This window comes from Mauremys reevesii, linkage group 3 (genome assembly GCF_016161935.1).
Source record: "Mauremys reevesii isolate NIE-2019 linkage group 3, ASM1616193v1, whole genome shotgun sequence".
In the NCBI taxonomy this organism is placed as follows: Eukaryota; Metazoa; Chordata; order Testudines; family Geoemydidae; genus Mauremys; species Mauremys reevesii.
In genome coordinates, this window is record NC_052625.1 from 55,121,895 (window position 1) to 55,144,127 (window position 22,233).

Consider the following 22,233-nt stretch of genomic DNA (forward strand, 5'->3'; position numbering starts at 1 on the left):
CTAGAATGCAATTAGGCACTGTCGAGATAAAAATCTTTGGCATATTCAAAACTGAAAAATGTCAGGATAGTGTATAATAAATTGAACTTATCAAATAAATAACAGGGTTACCAGCTATATTCAATGCCACATTTAAATTGATTTAAAAAACTTCCATTAAAAAAAAAATGAAGCTGCTGCACAATTTCTCATCTAATGCAAAAATCAGTAATCATGAAGTAGAATTTAGGTCCATCTTGCCATAGAGAACAAGGGGTTTAACTACAAACTATTTTATATGAAAATTCACAACTGTAAATTCTGAAAAAAAGCTAACAAAATGTAACGTTCTTGAAATACACTTGGGTTAGTGGGCCATGCAGAAGACGGAAAGCATGGGGGTCTTATATTCTACTCCTATCTGACATTGACTGCTGTAATTCTTTGCACTGTTATAGCAATTTACAACAATATTTTGTAGGTACTGGTACTTCCATTTTACAGACTGAGAATCTGAAGCTCAGAAAGGTTAAGTGACATATCCAGTTATACAGAAAATCAGTGTCAGAACCAGGACTCTTAACATCTGTCTCTTCACCTCCAGTCTCATACTTAATTCACAAACAAAAACTATGTTTAGTAACACTTAAAGTGACACCCCAGCCAACAAAGTCCAAAGAACACAGAAAGAAGTAGTTAAGAAAAAAGCCTCCTGCATTTCTTGCTAACTTCATATTTCCTACAACTCTGTCAATAACACATTCTAACACTCCATAAAGCTTTCACTTCCATCTTCAACAGATACTGAAAAGCAATACATATCCCAGCTTCAAACTTCCACTCTAACCCAAAACCTTAACAGTGACCTCAGCACTATTAATAATACCAAGCTCTTACATAAAGCATATTAACTTGCCAAATATGTGGATTGTGCAACAGTCAGATGTGCCAAACTAGTCACATAAAATATACACCAATATACCACATTGCCAATAAGGTGTGTGCAAGTTTGATGAAGTTGAGGTACATATTGTTTTTCAGTTTATGCTGGAGATGGAAGTGAAAGTATTATGAAGTGTTAAAATGTGTTATTGACAGTGTTGTAGGCAATATAAAGGGTGGCAAGGAATACAGGAATCCCTTAATTTCTTTTCAAACTTTTAAGGTTTTGGATGAATGGTGTGTGTACTGATGCAACCTTAACTGTAAACCAAAAGCAGTTTTTATTTGTGTTAGTTTCCTAGGTTTTTTTTTTTTTTTTATAATTAACACACATCAGTGGATAGCTCCCAAGGGTCAGGGAGAAGGGGAACTATACCTGCCTGGGAATCAGGAGGAGAAACTGCACTGCACAACCCTTCGTAACTGTGTTGACCCTTCTGAAGGGTGTGAGAAACTGTAACGAGCCTTAGAAAGTTCTGTATCTCTTATAATCATTTTATGCTTGTTAAAAAAGTTAAGTATGCTAAGAGCAACCCACCATATTTAGCAGTGGCTACAAAACCAAACAGCTGGAGTGAACCTCTATGAAGGAGTTTGTACCACTGCCTACCTCTTGAAACATACTTCAGCCTCTCATGGACTTGTGGAAATTAGATAAATCTGGGAGTTGCAGCAGCAGCAGGTCTGCCTATTGTGCTTCCTCCTCCCCTCAGTCCCCCAACCTTAACACTATAAAGCATAATTCTCCATCTTCAAACCTACCAATATGTGACAGCCACCACCTTGGCTGACACCAGAGATTAACCAAAGATTTCCAGAGCTGAAGGCATGAGTTTTTACAGCTTGTGCTAAACAGCCATGCTTTCAAGTTGGGAGCTGTCACAGGCTCTACCCTATGTGAATCAGATACAAACGGGAGGTGTCTTTCTCTCTCTCACACACACACTCCAGAGAAAAATAATAAAAAAAAACCAACAATGATAAGTATATAAAAAGATTTCTGGGTCATTCAGAAGTGTCTGGCAGTTTGGATTTGGCCCACAGTCCGCCTATTGACTACCCCTAGGTTAAATAAACAAAATGTGTGACATGACTGAAATGTGAAAAGTGCATTTTGGCAATTTACACTCTAATTTACTGTGCAAAATCAGTTTTAAAGAGGTCTTCTTAATGTGTGAATTATACACAACCACGCCATCCTCTCACAGTTGAGCAGCAGGATTTCAATGCTGTGACCTTCCGATCCTCAGCTCACAACTTTAATATTTCAGTTACTGGAGTAATTACCAGCTGGCAGAGGAGTGTGGTTTATATTGTTTAGAAATAGGATAAGCAAAGTTGGAACAGTCAGTCAGAAAGGCAATGTGGTATAGTAGATATGACTGAGGTTTGCCATGTTGGAGACGGGGGTTCCAGTCCTGACTGGCTGTAGTAACCTTGCATAAGCTGTATCTTGTCAGATAGGAAAACAATGTATTGAAGGTGAGGCCATAGATTTCTACGGTTGTATTATATTGTTTTCTATCCCATGGGTTCTCAATCTGGAGGTCATGAACACCTTCCTTTTCTTCTGGCTAACTGGGATGAGGGTCCCAAACTTTTTCTGTTGTAAGACAGGGTTCCCATAGGGAAAAGGTTGAAAACCATTGCTCTGTCCTTGTTTTAATCCAATCTAATTTTTTGCTTATTTAGTTGAGCATCACTGTGCATCAGTTTTCATCAGGCTGTTCTAAATGAAACCATTTAGGATCATCCCTTGCATTGTTACAGTTCATTTAGAACCCACTAGCGTGTACAAGTAGTTCAAATGGTTATTTCTGATGTACATTCCCCGTACTTCTCTACACCGACTTAATCTGTCAGCCTGTTGTCCAAATGCTTCTTTGCAATCTCTATCCTCCCACTGCCTTTCTGCTTCTGAGATACTTGAAGAAATTCTTGTTTATATCTTTGATTTGTGCTTCAAATTCTCAAATAGCCCTCCTAGTTTCAATTGCATGCTGTATCATATGCTCCTTTTTAATGGATACATCTTGCAGAGACTTACATGTTTTATAGAATAAACTCTTGTGCCATTTCAATTAGCCCTACCATTTTTCTGTGCCTTCCTGCTTCCTTTCTTCAGTGTCTATTTATATATCTATGTATAGTATAAACAGCAAAGAGTTCTGTGGCACCTTATAGACTAACAAACGTATTGGAGCATGAGCTTTCATGGGTGAATACGCACTTCGTTGGATGCATTCGATGAAGTGGGTATTCACCCATGAAAGCCCATGCTCCAATACGTTTGTTAGTCTATGAGGTGCCACAGAACTCTTTGCTGCTTTTACAGATCCAGACTAACATGGCTACCCCTCTGATATGTATGGTATGCACATCTATATGTATATAGTTTGCACAACTCTTATGAATGAGCATACATCTCTATTTGTCTGTACCTGTAGTTTTGTTTGTCCACAATCTGTATACGCAGTGGTGTTGTAACCACATTGGTCCCAGGATATAGAGACATAATATGGGGGGAGGTAATATCGCTTACCTTTGTTGGTGAGACAAGCTTTCAGCAGGGGCGGCGCCAGGCACCAGCACGCCAAGCACGTGCCTGGGGCGGAAAGCCACGGGGGGCGCTCTGCCGGTCGCCGCGAGGGCGGCAGGCAGGTTGCCTTCAGCGGCATGCCTGCGGAGGGTCTGCTGGTCCCACGGCTTCGGCGGACCTCCCACAGGCGTGCTGCTGAATCCGCGGGACCAGGGACCTCCCGCAGGCAAGCCGCCGAAGGCAGCCTGCCTGCCCTGCTTGGGGCGGCAAAATACCTAGAGTCGCCCCTGGCTTTCAGGCTAACAAAGCGCTCTTCTTCAGAGTAACAGAGCTCTTCTTACCAATACAAGAGATACTACCTCACACACCTTATGTGGTATTACCTCACATGCAGCAAGTCTCAGACAGCGTACAGCATATGTATCAACCTCTCTGTATGTTCATTTGTATCCACATATACAGTGCATGTCTGTGTCTTTGTATATAGTGTAAGCATGTGTGCCTTCATATCCCCATCTACTATGTTTAGTTTGCATCTGTCCCCACATGCAGTGTGTGTCACTGTCCAGCATGTATGTATCCCCATTCTTGGCATGGCCCTGATGCAGTTTACATGTCTCCATGACCCCCATTTCTCCAGTGCCTCTGTCAGACACCGTTTAGTGTATGTGTCTCTTTGCCATCCGCCCCGACCCCCGCCATCTCCCTGGGTCATTGTAGTGCCCCCCCCCGTACAATATGCATGTCATTATGTCCCACTCACAAGCCTCCCTAGTGGCAGTACACTTCCTTGTGTCACCCACTCCCCAAGTGCACTATTAGTACCTCCCAAGATACAGGGCACAGCAATGGGCCGTTCAATGCAGTGCACTCGTGTCCCCCCCCCCGTGCAAAGTGCTCCCCCTTCTGCCTGGGCCGAGTCCCATCCCCCCAGTGCAGCGCTCCTGCCCCAGGCGCTGAGCACCCCCGTCCAGGAGCAGCTTCCCGTGGCCAGGGGCAGTATCGGCGCTCGCAGCTGCACGGCGCGTCCCTATCTGTTGACAGGCAGCGCCCTGGCCCGGGTGCGGCCCGTCCGTGGCCCGGGTGCGGCCGTGGCCCCGGCCTGTCAGGCTGCGCCCGAACTCGGGGTGCAGGGCCCCGCCCGCCGGAGGAGAGGGGCGGGAACCCGGGGGTCGCCCTGCCTCGCTCCCTGGGCGGCCTCTCCCGCCTGCACGGGGCAGGGGGTGGCGGGACCGGGGGGGCCGGGCCGGTTCCAGAGGAAGAGGAGGAGACTCGGGCTCCGGCCCCGCGCAGCAGCCGGGCCCGGCCCGGGGGCGGCGGCCAGGCCGGGGCGGGCTAAGCCCCGGAGCGGCGGTGCCCGCAGGGCGGGGCCGGGGCCGCCGGGCCGGGCGGGGAGCGGGCGCGGGTCGCTACTCACTCTCGTCGGGCAGCTGATCCAGCTCCGCCATCTTGAACGAGCCGCGCCGCTTTTTCAAAGGCTGCCTCTCGCGGTGCATTGTGGGGAGGGGTCTGGGCCGTGCGCGAGGCGGCGCTGCCGGCCCGGGCTGCTCGAAAGCTGCGAGGAGCGCTCGCGCCGCGGGGCTGCTGCTGCAGCGGCCGAGGCGGCGCGCGGGCGAGACAAGAGGGTTGGGCTCGGGGAGCAGCGGAGCCGGCTACGGCAGCCCCGGCGTCTCCTGCTTGCAGGCAGCGTGCGGTGCACCGCTCTCAGCCCGAGCGCGTCACTGCAGCTGCAGGGCTCTGCTACAGGACTTCTCTGCGCCTTCCCGCTCAACACTTTGCTAGGGTCTGTCCCCCCCAGCCACGCTGTTTTATTGTAGAGGGAGGCTGCCTTGGAGCTGGGCACCCTGAATTTAGGGGGACGGGAGCCGCTTTTCATACTGTTATCGCTAAGGAGCCACGGTCCTGTTCTGAGCATCCCTCCTACTTATTCCCTAGTTTTGCAAATAAGGCTCCGTTCCTCCTGTCCAAAGTGTCCCCCCCCCCAGCTTATTTGCCCCGTTGACATGAGGCTGTCAAGTGACGCTGTCCCCAGCTACTACCGGGCACAGCAGGGCAGTCGAATCAATTTAGTTTTTAGAAGATAAGTGGCCCTACTGCGCTAGTCTAATTGCCCATCTAGTACAGCGGTTCTCAAACTTAATTGCGCCGTGACCCCCATCTGACAACAAAATTGCTACATGACCCAGGGGGAGCAGAGCCAGATCCCAAGCCCCACCACCCTGAGTGAGGGTGGAGCTCCAGCTTCAGTCCTGCCTCCCAGCAAGTCGAATGGGGGCCCTGTTGAAATGGGGTTGTGACTCATTTTTGGCACTGCCTATCCCCGATTCCAAGTGTCTACTCAACGAAGGATTGGGTGGCGAAACAGGAGAGTCCTCCCGTGCCAAAACAGCGAGGCCATAAGCTCCAGTATGGCCATGCTGGTTGATCCCGTTGTGTCAGTGTCCAAGGAACTGGATACCAGTGGCTCCTTGGCTGAGATAAGAGGGAACTGCCACCGTGCCACCGGAACCCGGTGGTAGTCATGTCTCCAGAACGGAAGTGGCAGACCATGTCAAACAGCCGAATCCTCAGCCTCAGAAAAACTGGAATCTGCATAAACTGTAGTGCCGATGGAGCCGTCAGAAGGGGATGTATTAAAGGGCTATGGCCAACAGATAGTAGATCTAATGTGGGAGAGGGGGCCCTCCCTGCAGCTGGGCGCACCAGAACACACTGAGACCTCACTCTTTCCAGGGCAGTTTTGTGAGGGCCGGGAGCACTGCCGAGTCTTCCCAAAGTTAGTGATACCCAGTCTCTGGCTGGGACCAGGACTGGTAAAGGGATGTGTCTCTGGACCAACAATTCATAGGATGCCAGTGGAGCTAAAGCAGGACGGGTACATGGTTCCAGAACCAGGACTGGTGGACCCAGTGAACAGATAAGCAGCCTCTTATTGCTCTTGTAAGCCTTGGAATACATTGCTCCTCCGTGGCCAGAAATCATGGATGATGCTGCATTCTTCTTGGATTTGGAGGAAGACTTACTGTGGGGTCTATAGCACTGGTACCAACAGAGCTGGACAGAGGCTCCATGGTAGGGGGAGTGCTCTGAGATTGTTCAGGCTGATGTACAGGGTGGGTGTTCCCCTGCCAGGATCTGATTGCAGCACCATGGTAACCTCCATGAGGTGCTTTTTGAGGCGAAGACCTCGGCCTTCCCATGTAGGAGCAGGGAAGAAGAGGCAGATACTGCACCTGGATGCAGCGTGGGCTTCACCTAAACAGTACAGTGCTGGAGCTTGTTGCTGATGGGAAACATGCAAGGGCAGGAAGCACAGACTTTGAATCCTGACGTCTTTGGCATAATCCAGTACCCAGATCCTGGTGCTGGAAGGGGAGTGGGTGGGAGGGAATTGTTTGGCCCCAAAACTGCCAAAGCGGCATCCCAAATCAATCCTGTAAAACTTCTAGGAACTAGAAAATTACCGTAAAAACAAAATCTTAACTATGAACAAGAGTAAAAGCAGTTTTTCTATAAAGTTTGGAAAATGCATCACCAAGGGCAAGAGGCCAGCAGAAGCTCTGACGCGGGCCATGTGGTGGTGAGAAGGAACTGGAGACATGATCTTGTCTGCCCTGCTCTTTATCACCTTGGGCAAAACCACATGGCAGTGCAAGGGTGCATGCGCAGACTGACGAGCAATACTGCTTCGAAAAGCTCTGGCTCCGGGTGCATGTGCATATCCCTCAGTGGAATACAGTAGGGAACTTCACTCAAAAAAGAAAGGTGGATTCATACTGCTTGCCTAATTTCACATATTTGGATCCTTTATATGTGAGGCATAAATAGCTAAACTTATGAAGAATTCTGCAGTATGTAAGAGTAACTACTGTGATCTGTATTTTGGGAAGGAGATAGGTGGTTTTTTCCCAACAAACTGTGTGCTTAAATGCAGTTTAGTTGAGCAGAATAAACAGCAGGACAGACATGATAGTCTGAAACTTAGCATCCAGTCTCCATCTAACATTTCAGAAACAATATTGCTTATCTAAAAAGGGAGCTATTTAACAGCCATTCTTCCCTTTATCTTCCAGATGGAGATGTATCAACACAAGCATTCCACATTGCACAGTATGAAACAAAGTGATTGCAGCTGGAGATACAAATGGGGATGGTTAGCTTAACTGCATTGTTTTATAAAGTGTTTTCATCAAATATATCATCAATAGAGAACATCTGATCATTATAGTTACACTGGTTATTACTGCGGACAATACTTTCCATCAAACGAATCACCTTGAGCAGAATATAGAAATCAGTGGTCAAACAGAAGCAATATTTTGATTCAAAATACTGTTCAGTTTCTTTTGATTTGTTGTAAGAATATTTTCACTATTAGATGTTGAGTTTAGGTTCACAAAGCTCTGCAGGCCTAGACGTATAGGACAAGCACTGCATGGATGTTTGCTTGTTTAGGATACCAAGAGTCTTTGATTTTAGACTGTGGGTTAGTCTGTGCAGTGAGAGACAGCCCGTGGTGGTGAATCACAGACTCTGGGTCTACAGACTCAGGCTCACACAAGTGTTAAAAATAGCTGTGTAAACGTTCAGGCGCAGACTCTGAAGCCAAGTGGTCTGCTTCTAGCTGTGTAGACATACCTTATGTTGTCCTAGAACCAAAGAAATTCAGAATTAAGGCTGAAACTGTCCATACCTCACCATTTCCCCTCCTTATTATATTAAGTGTGGAATATGAGATTGTTCCGTTTGGTAAAACATGTAATTTTTAGGCAAAATGGATTCTATAAACAGTATATTTAAATGCAGGATTTCCTAGGTTGTGTGGGCTAAGTTATGCTCTTAGCTACTTTTCTTCAATTTCCTTTTCTTTTCTTTTTTTGGTACTGTTAATTTTCTTTGAAAGATGCTATGGGGGCTTAGATTTTGTACCCAAAAGTTGACAGCTGAAATTGTGGCAGTCTGTCTGACTGCTTCACACAGATAAGATGTTTGATTAATGACAATGAAATATCTTGAAAAAACTTCAGTTGAAACATAATTCTAAGTTGCAACTGGTAGCCCGCCTTAAGTGAAGAAGTCATTCACTTGGCAGTTTCCAATATAAAAATTTAGCTTGACTTCTGGCAAAATTTTTCATGGAAGTAGGAATCTGTATTCCCAGGAGTCGAAAAAAGTCACTAGTAATTTGTTTGACAGAGACATTGGTGCTAGCACTAAGTGTAAAGGCACACACAGATTGGCCACCTGTGCATGATATTCCCTGCTATTGCAGGTAGGGGAAATGATGTTTGTTTATGAACAACATCCAGCCCCCTTAGGAGACAATTACAAGGCAACTAAAAGTGTCATATCTCTTCTTTTAAAATGAAGGCACGGACTTGCACATGCCAATCGACATTTTAAAAGGTAACCTGTAATCTGTTTTTGCTCCTCTCTTTTATAAAGAAGGGTCCCCACCCCCACTTTGCCATCTTAGAAATATCAGCATGCCAACTCTGGTTTTGATGGAGGACTTGCTGGGATGGCCTCTATTAAGTCTGTCACATTGAGTCTTTAACAAAGACTTTCTTCAAATGCTAAGTAGGCAAAATCCGAAAATTTTAAAACTATTAAAAATTCTTTCCCCTTAATTGTAAAACAATCTCTTGGCTCCTAAGATATTTGACTAGTTCACTAATCTTCATAGACTGCTATAACAGATTTTGCCTAAAATTTCCCCTCCATTCAGCTGTAATGGTGAGAGCTCTAGCATAGGAGAGGTACTGGCAGCCACCGGTATTTATATCAGTGTGTCATCTAGACCCACAGCATTAGAAAACATGGTGACAAAGACACCAGCAGTTGCCAGCCCCCACTGGAGCTAGACTGGAGGGAAATTTTAGGGGAAAAAGTCTACCATAGACACAGCCAAATGGTCTGCAACTGTTGTTAGGACCTTAATTTATAATATTAAAAAAAGGAAGTATGATTAAAACCCCTTTTTAAAAGACACTTCCAGAGCTTCCAAATCCCCCTTTGCAGGTCATCTTTAAGTTATTAGATCACAAGCTACAAATCAGCTGAACATTTCTTTAATGTTCCATTCCTTCAGCTGCAGTTGCTGCTGTTACAGATTTTGTAAAACACATCCCTGTTACACAGCATGTCACAAGAGTAAAGAATAACTATTTTATAATTTAGATTCCAGCATTAACAAGTTTTTACCTTTTGGCCTTTCAAGAAAGCTACTATACCAGTGCATTCAAGCATTTTACGCCTTTTCATTTCTTGTATACATGGTATTGTCTACAAAATGCTACATATACAGAAAAATACTATCAATCAGGTCAGGTGCAGTTTCTGCTGGCATCTGATGATCGCAGTTCTTAGGCCCCACGCCTGAACTATTCATTTTATTTGATTGTGCATGTCCTTTTATAGCATTTAAAAATGCCAATAGCTTACACTCAAATGGTACCATGTGTGATCATGGAGAGGAAAGGGGAAAACCTGAATGAAGATCTGAGATTCAAGCTTTATGGCATGGCAATGGCTCCATTTGTACTGACATACACATTATACTGAAAAACAGATGTCCACAGTACTAGCAGCCTACCAGTCTATCATTAGATGTTGCTGACCACCTACCTTATACAGATGGAGATTCTCTAAATTGGCTTTGTTCGTTCCTTTAAGAGGCTCTAAAGGGTCATAACAGGTTACTGAACTTAATGTCCTGAGCATCATCCTGAAGTCCCCCAGAGCCCACTCATCACCCCTATTTTTCAACTATGCAAGATACTGAGATAATGTAAATCACTGTATTTCACTATTACCAAAGTGTTTCTACAAAGTATCTCTTTTGTATATAGTGCAAATGATGCTATTTCCCAGGGGATGAAGAAAATTAGCTCAACACTTACCCTTGGGAAGAAGGTGATGATAGGAGGAGGATGATACTTCATGTCAGGAACTGAATGCTCTCTGGTCAGTAACAGCACTCTTGATGGATATTCTAGTGCAAGCTCTTTATCCTGCTGTATTCACCACTGTTCTGGGCCATTCAACAGAGGCTAGAAATACCTTGTTTCATTTGTGACTAGCCAGCAGACCATGCTCTTTTCCTGGAGAGGCTTGCCACCTCTAGCACCACTGCACCACATTCTCAGTGGAAATGAATGTAACGGCCACACAGTAACTGAAGCCAGTTCATCACTCAGCATCCTACCCTCAAAATTGGGATAGATAAGACCAGTGCTCCACACTTTTTAGTGGCACCTGATCCAATTCCAGATGTACTTCAAGGTGTTGGACTCTGATCTTAAAAGCTCTGAATGAACTAGGGACAAGTATCTCTGATTGCCTCTCCCTCAAGTACCTGCAGTTAACACGAACATTGCAGCTAGTTGTCTGTAAGCACTGATTTCTTGGTAGAAGGCCCCACACTGTAGAATTCCCTCCTCCTAAATTATCAGGATGAACCACTGTCTCTGTACTTTAGCTTCTTCTTGTTTTCATAGGGTCTCTTTTTTCTCCACAATTGAGACACAAAGTGGCATGGCATTGTTCTGTCTAACCATAGTTCTGCTACTCAGAATAGCAACTAAAATAAGCACAGGGTATGAAATCTAGCTCTTAGTTGGTGTTATGCTTATGCCACCTAGAAACTATGGTAACAGATGCTTTATAAAGCCAAGAAAAAAATAGCCTGACAGTAAATTTTTTACTACAGTGCATGAAGGTAGACAAAAAACAAAACAAAAAACTTCAGGACAAAAATAGCAAATCATGTCTTTATAGTTAGAGCTTAATTTTTATATTTTAATCTTGTTATTTTACGAGTGGGGAAGACAGCTGAGCAGACCTAACTTTCCCTTTTCTTACTCCCAAAACAGTGGAAATATTGAACTTTGTGCCCAAAACTTCTAATGCAAAAAACATGTTTCGGGGCCAATCCTGCAAAAAGCAGAGTAACCTCTGTGTTTCATAGATTTCAGTGATATTGGCACATTGCAGGGTCAGGCCTGGGTGAAATGGGTTTTCCATGCTTTTAGATTAGAGCAGCCTGCAGGAAAATTGCCATAGCAATGTTATTTTAGCCACACACTGTGACCAGTCTTCTAGATGCCAGTGTATGAATGAAATGGAAATACTTTTTGGGAGGTAGCCCGGTACTTGTTCAAAGGTAGAAACCCAAGCTAGCTGCTGGCCAGATGTATGTAGGGGGTTCTCAAAGTTTGGGTCAGAACCCCAAAGTGAGTCACAACCCCCTTTTAATTGGGTTACCAGGGGCAGTGGGGCTTGGGTAGGCTCAGGCTTCAGTCACCCCCCTCCAGGGGTCATATAGTAATTTTTGTTGTCAGGAGGGGGGTCACGGTGCAATGAAGTTTGAGAACCCAGATGTTCATCACAGTGGAAACATCATTCTTTATAGTCAAAGACATAGCCGAAGGGATGCAAGATGTAGAAAAGAAATATAACAAGCCAGAGTTGGAGGTCACCTAGTCTCACAAGTATTTTTCCTTTCATGTATGTGAACAGTGATTTTTTTTTTTTTAAAGAAACTTTTTGTTCACAGGCTTTAGTACTAACATGGTTTAAAGGGGAAGGATGGATGTGTGGTTAAGGTATTAGCCTGGCACTTAAGAGAGCTGGGTTCTAGTCCAATCTCAGCCGGAGACTTCCCATGGGAATGTGGGCAAGTCACTTACCTTCTGTAGTCTAGTTTCCATTTGTAAAAGGGACATAATATTTCCCTTTCTGCCTTGTCCATTTAGATTATAAATTCTTAAAGGCAGAGATGCTCTTATCTCTTACCATGTGTTTAAGCGAGGCATTGTACAATGACCAATCTCAGCTGGGCCCCCTAGCACTACCATAATACAAATAAATACCAGATTCATTCTTAAATGGCTTCTGCTGTAGTTCTCCAAATTCAGAAAATTCTTCATTTGGTAACACTTACATAATTTCTTCCCAGCACATTTAAACTAGAATCATTCCTATTTTGATCTAAACTCCTTAGCCCTCCGAAAAACCACCTTATTTAACGCTACAATTCCTTCTTTGAGAGTATTATGGTCATATACTTACTCAACAAGTCTGTTCCCTGCATATACACCTCTACCCCGATATAACGCTGTCCTCGGGAGCCAAAAAATCTTACCGTGTTATAGGTGAAACCATGTTATATCGAACTTGCTTTGATCCGCCGGAGTGCGCAGCCCCGCCTCCCCCCTAGCGCTGCTTTACCATGTTATATCCAAATTCGTGTTATATCAGGTCGCGTTATATTGGGGTAGAGGTGTATTCCAAATCTTATCTGGTATTTTAGTGACAAAATAGGTCTGTTTTTCCTCTCGTTAATCCTGCAGAGTCAATACAGTTACAGGAAAGTGACTCACTCTGGTTCACACCATCAAAGAGGGGCTGCTGATCACTTACACTAAGGCACTCTTATGCCACGCTGGCAATATAATTACATGTATACCCACATTAAGGCCCTTCACATTGCTCTGGGAGTAAAAGGAACTTGGAGAGAATCAGGCACAGAGGTTTTATCACTGATAGTGATATGAGCCCAAAAATCATGACAATTTTCAGATTCCAGGTTGGGTATGCAAGGCTAAGGTTTAGGACTTTTTTTTTTTTTTAAACTTGTGAACTGAGCAACTTTAGCATGGAGTCAAGACAGTCAACATGAAACCCCACAAAGCCAATTATTCAGAGCAGAAACATACCAATGTTCAGGGGTTCGGTTCATTTGATTTGACCTATAGGAAGTTGCAATGTAAAATACACTGTGTTCAAGCTTATGATAGTGGGATACGCTGTAAGTCTTCAATTATTAAACAGGAAATGCTCTGGAGAATTAATTTTAAACTCAAATTCCAGTCTGTAATAGCAGGTTGCAGTCCAATGAAATCTCCAACAAAGACTTACACTAAAGGACACTCCTGTGTTGTGTCAATCTCCCTTCTCCCCACCCCCAATGAATCAGTTTTCCCCCTATTCCCTTAACTCTTTGCAATTCTCCTCTTACCCTGGGAGGGGGAAGAGGCTGCTGCTACACCCAGAGGAAGGTCTTGGCTTCCCAGTTCCTCATGTACCTGCACTGTTCCCCGCCACCTCCTTTTCTGAAAGGAGCAACCAATCAGGGGCCACTCTCCTCACCTCTCTCTCTCTCTCAAAAAAAATCCTACAGTACCAGCTACTCTGCTCCTCCAGTACCATTGGCTCTTATGTCACGTCACTTACCTGCTCCTTCGGCGTTTCTTTCCCACAGAGCAACAGCAGCTCTCAATATTCCCTCTATTGGTTCTTCATTCCCCTTATTCATTCACTCCCAGCTGCAGCAGAAGTAGCCATGTAGGCAGCCTTCAGCCTTGAAACTCCTCTTTCAAAGGCAGTGGGACACCCCACGTTTTAGAAAGTACAAGTATCTAATGACTGGAATGCAACAAACCCACTGGGACACTTCAGAAAAAAAAAAAATCTCCCAGCAGCAAGCAGTTGAAAATCCCAGTGGACAATCCAATTTTAAATTCTACTCAGAACCATTGTGCACTGAAACCCAGTAATTCAGAGGCAGCAATTGATAGTTTGCCTTGCTTGCTGCATTAGCAACTGCCACTGTTCTTAGAACACTAATTGCAATCTCACCAACTTAATTATGTAAAAATCTGGTTCATACTCTAAAAATCAAACATTTTCTCATTACTGTGGCTGCAGGCATTATGATATACATATTAGAACGATGCCCTGAATTTGGACTTTCCTTTGTTGAGATTCAGCCCATTTAAAATGTATGTCTTTTAGCCCTCAACATGTGTAGTTTGTGAATGAGTCACAGAAGCAGGGTTATTAGTTATTTACTCCATGTTTTACACTGCATCTATCAAAACAATGTAGAAATGGATAGCTCAGGACATTAGGTAAGGAACATTTAAATACGAAGTCACCATGGTCAAAAATCATCCCAGGTTGTTTTGTGGTCTGTGGGAAGTGAGTTGGTCTCTCTCTGGATTCAAGAGAAATACCCACATCACAAAAGACTACTATATTTAGAACTAATGGCACCTTCCATTGACAGTCTATCAAGAGTGGTCAAGGACAAAATTGGCCATGGAGACTGAACTTGCATTTCAGCCTAGGTCAGGGCAAGCGAAGCCTGCTGTACCCATGCAACACATTGGTTTTGTGGATCAGAAGAACACCAGTCTACAGGAACGACCTTCACACCCCCTACATCACATGAAAAAATGGTATTTAAGGGGGTTTGTTGAGGCTAACACTGAAAAAACCATACCAACACGTGTTGGTGCTTTCCATGGACAGTTGCCACATTAGGCCTTGGTTTAATCAGAAACTGCTTACTACTACCACCACTGACTGTTCATGGGGAAAAAAATCTCAATGGGCAGTCCAAGTTTTCATTCCAACATGATTGTGAGATGTGTCCACAGGTTTTAATGTTCAGTGTTTATATTTAGAGAGACATGGTGTGTTTAAAAGCATTACAAAAGAATACATTGAAACAATTTAACAAAGCAATTCAATCATTTTGCAACATAAAAATAAAAGTTGTTAGTATGAAATTAGCTTTTATTTTTACCTCAAAATAAATGCATGTTTAACATTTATTCAAAATCAAAACTGGAAGAGGATATTTTAAACAAGTGGGCAACTTATTTTTAAATATCGCATCTATTTGTAAACATTCATAAATTCCTTTTCCTCTCCAACTCCATTTGGCTAAAATCCCCTTCTTTTTTTTGGGTGGGGGGGGGGGGTTCTATCGTCAATTCAAAGACACACTTGATAGCCCAAAAATAAGAAGTGGTTTAAAACAAAACCAGGTATTCATTCTCATCAGAATTCAGTTCCATGTACTGCCACATATTTATATAAAAACCTCTTACTAAAGTGATTTACTAAATCTGGATTTAGTAACCTCTTCTGCATCTTAGCTCTTTGATACCTTGATAAGGGAAGTCAATGCATAAGCACGTCAGAAGTCAGCACTAGAATGTAACTACATCATAACTCGTTAACAGGGCTTCTAAATAGGGTTCACCAGAGTGATGTCTTATAGTTGAACTTCAGTTTCAGCAGGTACTTCAGATTTACCTGAGCAACATCATAGACAATATATCTGAGAAGGAAACAGGGAGTTAAGGAACAGCTACTATAAAATAACAATATAAACATAACTTGGACTTCAACAGTATTTGAGTCTTGTCCTATGCAGATCTGAATGTAAAAGCAAGCTCATGATGTCAAATTCAAGGTACATGCCTGTATTTCTGTTTAAGTATTAGAACATTTCCCCCCGCAAACACATTTTGTTTCCTTTTTAATTTGCAATGTGTTAAATAGAAGTCTGTGTTCTATAAAATTCTGACAATACAAACAAAAGGAAAAGTGCTAGACTCTGCACATACTATAGGAAAATCAGCCGCAGCCTAAACTGAATCATGAACTCAGAAAAGCAGAACTGAACACCAAAATTAGACACACCTGATTTCCTGACCCCACACAACCATATTCCCCTCTTTGAATCAGAGTCTATCCTGTAAACTGCTTACTTCAGAGCTTTGATCCAAAATCAGGAATAGGCAGCGTTACCAGACGGGAGCAGCACTAAAGAAAGTGTGATGAGAATCTCAAGAGACAAACTGACTGACTTGGTCCAGGGACCACGTTTGCTGAAGATTATGTTTATGCAATGCCATTCTTGTCTGCCAGGACCTCATGGCGCCAAGTCACACGCTCAGTCCAAATATCAGGGACAAAGAAAAAGGTGTGGTCTGAACATGAGACTAAGGATCAGGAATTCCTGAATACTAATCATATCTCTCTTACTATTTTCCAGTGTGAAGCCATTTAACCTGTCTCAGTTCCCCACCTATAAAAATAGAGAATACTTGCTAGCCTCACAGGGGGATTGAAAATGAAAAACAGTACAATTGTTGGCATTACTGAAATGGACTGAGACTGCCTGCATCATAGTTATTATGCTACTAAGTTTCATTAGAAAAATAAGGCAGTTCACCTTGTCTGTTCATTTTTTCAACTTTTAATGCTACAAACCTACTTCTAAGAGGATGACTCCTAAGGGCAAGTCTACACCACAGCGCAACACGTCTGGTGAAGACGTGCTATGCCGATGGGAGGTGCTCTCCTGTTGGTGTAATTACTTCACCCTTGTCGAGAAGTGGAAGCTACGTTGGCAGAAGAGTATCTCCCGCTGGTATGGACAATACAAAACTGGTGTTGCTGGGGGAAGAGGGGTGCACTTTTTCACACCCCTGAGCAACGTAAGTTATATTGACTTAGGCTGTAGTGTAGACCTGCCCTAAAACTAGATTAAACAAATTCTCACTAAGTCTGATGTAGATTAAAACTAAAAGTGACAAGCCGAATGAGTAGCACATTAGTTGACTCCATTTCAGTCAACTGAACTAAGTTGTCAACTGAACTAAGGAGCGATATTAAAAGCCACAGCTGCCATATGCTCCCTGCTGCCAGCTCTTAAGATAGGCAGTTTTATGGTGAAACAATTCACCCAAGAGCAGTCAGCTGAGTTCCTGACAGGTCTAGAGATTGTTACTTTAAAAAGTTATTTGCTTAGTAGGATGGGAGGAAGTGTATCTAGTGGTTAGATCACCTATTTGGGAATCAAGACACACAGGTGCTATCCCTGGTTCCATCACTGACATACCATGAGTGCGGACAAATGAATTCTAGGTCTCTGTTTATCCATCCATCTAGAAATAGTAAAAGCCTAATTCTCCCCCTCAAGTGCTGTGAAGTTTAAATTGTTTACAAAGAGCTTTGAAAGTGCTACAGAAGTGCAAAGTACTGTAGGTAACATAACTACTCACCATGTGTACTATTTCTTTTTATGCAGGGTTGATAATGACAGTTTCTTTAAACATTATTCTAAAATTGTTAGAGGGACTCTGCAAATTGTAGCTTACTAACCACTCCATAAAATATCTAAAAGAAAAGGCTTCTGTATGTAAACTCCCTCTACTGTAATGGTGCTTGCTAATAATTCTGCATGTTCTAATACAGAGAAATGCTTTCCAGTTAAAGTGGAATGATAGTAAAGGATACTCATTATATAGAAGACAGGTGTCGCTAACTCCAGATGGAATCCCATTCCCTAAAGGAATATCTACACCATCTAGAGTGACAGTGGCTGAAGGATCAGGTGCAGTTTTGCCCAAACCTATGAAAGAGAAAGACAGTGTTAATTATAAGTCTGGAATGTAGGCAAAATCTTGTTCGCATAGTATTAGAAAAATTCTCACTAATGACAGTGTTACAGTCATTTATATAGTGCAATAGATGTGTATGATACTTTACAGACCATTACAAACACCATCCCCCTACTCACAATGGCTGGTCATAAAAGACATTTGGGGAATCCTATGGTATGTTCAGTCTCTCTGGCATGAAGTTTAAATTTTCTTATTTCTTCAAATGAAACTGTGTACAATTGCCAGATTACCCATGCTCATTAAGAGCCCATTTCTGCTTGCACTGAATTCAGAGGGATCTTATCCAGTTCCCATTTACGTCCACTGGAAATCAAGCACTTCAGCTTCAGCACAGCTTCACTTGTACTATAAGCCAGGGATTCTCAACCTTTTTCTTTCTGAGCAAATCTCTTCCCCAGCTATAAAAACTCCATGGCCCAGCTGTGCCACAATAATTGTTTTTCTGCATATAATACTTAGGCCAGCATTACGGGTAGCAAGCAGGGCAACTGTCTGAGGCCCCACACCATGGGGCACTACGAAGCTAAACTGCTCAGGCTTTGGCTTCAGCCCTGGGTGATGGGCTTCAGTCCCATGTGGCAGGACTCTGGCTTTCTGCCCCAGGCCCTAGTGGCCATACTTGGTGGTCCCCCTGAAACCTGCTCACGGCCCTCTAGAGGGCCCCAGAGCCCTGGTTGAGAACCACTGCTGTAAGCTACAGATTTATATCCCAAGAGATCTTAAAAGTGACACTGACAGTGTACAGACTATATTCACTTTCCAGTTCTCACACACCATTCCCAATACAGAGTACATTTAGACTGTAAAATTTAAATGAAATTAAAATAATGAACTAATTCCTGTTCTCCTGTATAAGCTCCTCCTTGACATACAGTTTATTTGGGGCCTAATGTACTGTATACCTAAATGGATACTTAAGTCAGATCTTTACTAGAGTTTATATCTTAAAGATCAAAGATGCCTTTCAGATCAACGTGATGCCCTTTGTTTAATCAGGGGCATTTGTCAAATGTTACTATTCCCCCAACTCTGGGCGGATAATTCTCAAAATTTATTAATTCCCTCTATAAATCCCCCAGAAAACAGGAACTTTTTTTAATTTTTTTTTTAAGTAGCATTGTAAGAACAGCAAACGTTCCAATTCCAGCTTTTATCAGCAACAGACAAAAACAGCTATTTATTCCCTGAATATTAAAGACATTTTGAAAGTGTTATTCAAAATCCTTTACACTATTGGTTTATCAAGTAATATCCTACCTCCAGCAATGCCCAATACCAGATACTTCAGAGGCAAGTACAAAGCCCCCCCAAACACACCTACTTTATTGTTCAGTGCTACACTTGGGGAAAAATTCCTGCCTGAACCTTAAAACAGCCAGCTAACACACTATGAAGCATGAAACAAGAGTCCCTCCCCCATCCCACATGAAAATACATAAATACATTATTGAAGGTAACGTTATCCAATCCTTTTTAAAGATACCGCCATAGCACAAGACTAGACTATTCTTTTCACGAAGCAAAAGCTGTCATGGGATGAAGCAGCAAAGCTTGTTACAGTTATCGTCACCCTGATAATTTCTCAACTAAGCTTTACCTTTGACACTGTGTTTTCCTTTGGGCAACTTAGTTATGTGGGAAGCATTCTTTAGCTCATGCCTAGAAAGCAGAAAGAAGAACATTTCTGGAGGAGTTTAAGAAAACTTTCTTAGTGAAAAATAAAAGACATTTAGTTACATAGCTATGAAGTTATTTTACATACTATGCCTTTAGAAGACAGCTGTGGTTTCTCCTTCCTTTTTATAGTTACTATTAATGCTGTTTCTTTTTAAGGCAATATTCTCTAATTGCAGCACAAATTTTACTCAAATTATTCACTTATTTCAGGAGTTTCCAAAATTGTCCTGATTTAAGAAAGCTTTTAATGATTTCCAAGCAAACTGCAACAGCTTCTCATTGTCACTTGGATGAAGAGGTTTGAGGCTTAGGTGCTACCTTCTACAACTCTGAGCCAGTTAATAACATACAAGTTACTTACATGTTTCCAAGGGCAACCTCTCCCAGTAAGATTAAGCCTATTGGGTCAGTCTGAGATGTGTGACAGTAGTTGGCACTCTTGGACACCATGTCCGCAAAATAGATACCTTTACCGAACATGTAACCAGTCTGGGGGTGGGAAAGGAAAAAGGTTATCAAAATAAAATCCCAGCTTCAAAGACCAAGTTGATGTTGAAACCATCTGCCTGGAATTCTCTCTGTATTAACTAGAAGAGTAATGCTACAAAACAACCCCCAAGCACTGTCTGAGGTGTAACTTACTGGCAAACTTATAGACATGTTGCTCAGCAACCATTCTTTCTGGACAGCTTGAATAGCATTACGTGTTCACAAAGGTCATCTGGCCCCTCCTTATCTAGACATTCTCTTCTTTAGGCTCTTACCAAAAGCGGCCACAGGAGACCAGATGGACGGAGGGGGAAAAAGGTATCAAGAGGAACATGATGAGTGGCACAACAATTATTTTTATGCACTCGTTTAACAAGTAGCATTTAACATACCACAGGAGCTTCAGGTGGAGCTATTCGGAGACCCTGTGAGAAGATGCCAGCAAAGTTGGTAGTGCGGGAGCCATGCCAGAGCAGCTGGCGATTATGAAGCTGTCTGAACGGTTTGTAACGCTGATTTTCTCCTTCACGTTCAATCTTGAAGATCTTTATCATTTTAAAGAGGGAGAAAGGAAAACAAAAATCTCATAGTTAATTGGTGCATGGCAAGATGGTCTGATCTTAAAAATGGGTTAATCTGTGCTAGGAAAGTTAACATACTAAGAGAAGCAAACTTCATACTGGCATAATCTAACTCCAGCTGCCAATTATCTATAGCAAAGGTTACACCAGGACATTTCATTATAAGTTATTTCCCCTAAGTGCTGGCGCTAGGCATAAGCAGACTCAAGGGGGCCCCCATTTGCTTTTTTAGTATGTGTTGGGGGAAAAGGGGAACCAAAATATTCCTTCGTAGGGCTCTGGGTGGGCTAGCACCACCTCTGTTCCTCACCCCCCCCCTCTAATTTTTACTTGCTCACAACTTTCTGAATAATTCTCCTTTGGGGTTGAAATTTTCCAGGTTTCTCTTAGGCCAAAGTGATTTTTCCCCCTGGATTTATTAAGAGACAAATGAAAATAAAAACATCTTGACAGCAACAAATGTCTTAAAACTCAGATTTGCCAATTCCTCCCCAGCTCCTTGCCTTGAGATTTTATTGTATTCAGTCATGTAACAAGTACTTTCTGTAACAGAAGCTCAGTAGTTATTCAACACACAAAAGCGACACTGAAGAAAGCAAAGGTGTATAAACCAATTTTACACACCGAACTCCCCACCCCTTCAAAACTTACATCCACAACTTTTAGATCATATGCATTGTGGGTAGAGGCATGTGTATTCTTCACATACTGCTTTATGATCTTGGCTTCTTCTGAATCTTTATCAATAACCTGGGAGGAAAGAGCAGAACACAAATGGTTTCTTTTAAAAATGCAGATTAATGTAATCCTGTTAGGTCATTTTGGGGACTGAAAAATTCATCCTGCAGTTGGTAGCTCCCCCCATTAAATCTCTTATTTATCACTAGGACAGACATGCCTTGGGCATCATGAGTTGTTTTTTGGCCAAAATCAAAGAATCATCTCTATGTGAGTTGAAGGGTGACAAACTGTTATTGGAGGCTTTGGAGAGACCGCGATATATGGGCTTTCCCCCATTCCACCCTTCAGGGACACAAACAGGGCATTAGAATTAAGAGACTATTTTTGTACAAATGGTGGAGTGAATACAGGCATATATAATAGTATACTGGGAGCTCAACATGGGCATGATTTGTTCCCTGCTAGAGTGGAAAGCTGTATTTTTAGTTTACCAGCAGTGCCTTATTCATTTGTTATACTCCATACGAATGGATGCCAAGTTCATATTCACAGTCACTGACCACAGTCTACTATTCTATTTCATTTACCTTAATGTTAGTTTTGAGCTTTTCGTAGTTGATGTCAATTGGGTCTTTATCCCCATCTTCATTTCCACCTCTGAGAAGGCTGTAAGCGACCTCAATATCAAGCAGGTTGTCTAACATCTGCACTTTGGCCTGGATAATTTGAAGAGGTTATTTTTATTCCCATAGGAAAGTCTTTATAGCCTTAAAACCTTGTCCTGCAGTTGCTATGAGCATGTTAATGCCGAGATATTTATAAATGTCTGTGCACCACGGCCACAACACTTGAGTGGCTCGCATCAATAAAGCTATCTATAGAACATTCCTGTTAAGAAAAACCCACCTATCCCTATTATAAAATCAATAGAGCAGCTGGGCAAACAGATCTGACACTTCTCTTTAAGCAAACCATCCCAGGCTCCAAAGGACGGTGCAGATTTCAGATGCCCTCTCCTGTTCTGCTGCCAGCTATGGAGAGTTTAAGCTCCAGAACAGAGAGCTCAAGCAAGCTGGCA

The 22,233-nt window shown here is 42.8% G+C and overlaps 2 protein-coding genes across 4 annotated transcripts in view; both read right to left on the minus strand.

The window, feature by feature from the left end:
• The window catches only part of LIN9 (lin-9 DREAM MuvB core complex component), a 69,672-nt gene extending 64,716 nt beyond the window's left edge, over positions 1 to 4,956 (minus strand). For 2 of the 3 annotated variants that reach the window (XR_005597217.1, XM_039533025.1), the window contains exon 1: positions 4,878 to 4,956. Coding sequence is in view for 1 of the 3 variants with exons in the window: in XM_039533025.1 (XP_039388959.1) it covers positions 4,878 to 4,956 (79 nt within the window). In the remaining 2 variants the exon portion in view is untranslated. The remainder of the gene's footprint in view (positions 1 to 4,877) is intronic. The other variant, XM_039533026.1, reaches the window with a different exon arrangement.
• Positions 4,957 to 15,215: 10,259 nt separating this feature from the next.
• The window catches only part of PARP1 (poly(ADP-ribose) polymerase 1), a 54,760-nt gene continuing 47,742 nt past the window's right edge, over positions 15,216 to 22,233 (minus strand). The window contains exons 17-23 of the mRNA XM_039532049.1: positions 21,743 to 21,871; positions 21,126 to 21,224; positions 20,286 to 20,438; positions 19,766 to 19,893; positions 19,325 to 19,386; positions 17,561 to 17,675; positions 15,216 to 15,593 (exon numbers count right to left, since the gene is read on the minus strand). Coding sequence (XP_039387983.1) covers positions 15,512 to 15,593; positions 17,561 to 17,675; positions 19,325 to 19,386; positions 19,766 to 19,893; positions 20,286 to 20,438; positions 21,126 to 21,224; positions 21,743 to 21,871 — 768 coding nt within the window. The 3' untranslated portion in view covers positions 15,216 to 15,511. The remainder of the gene's footprint in view (positions 15,594 to 17,560; positions 17,676 to 19,324; positions 19,387 to 19,765; positions 19,894 to 20,285; positions 20,439 to 21,125; positions 21,225 to 21,742; positions 21,872 to 22,233) is intronic.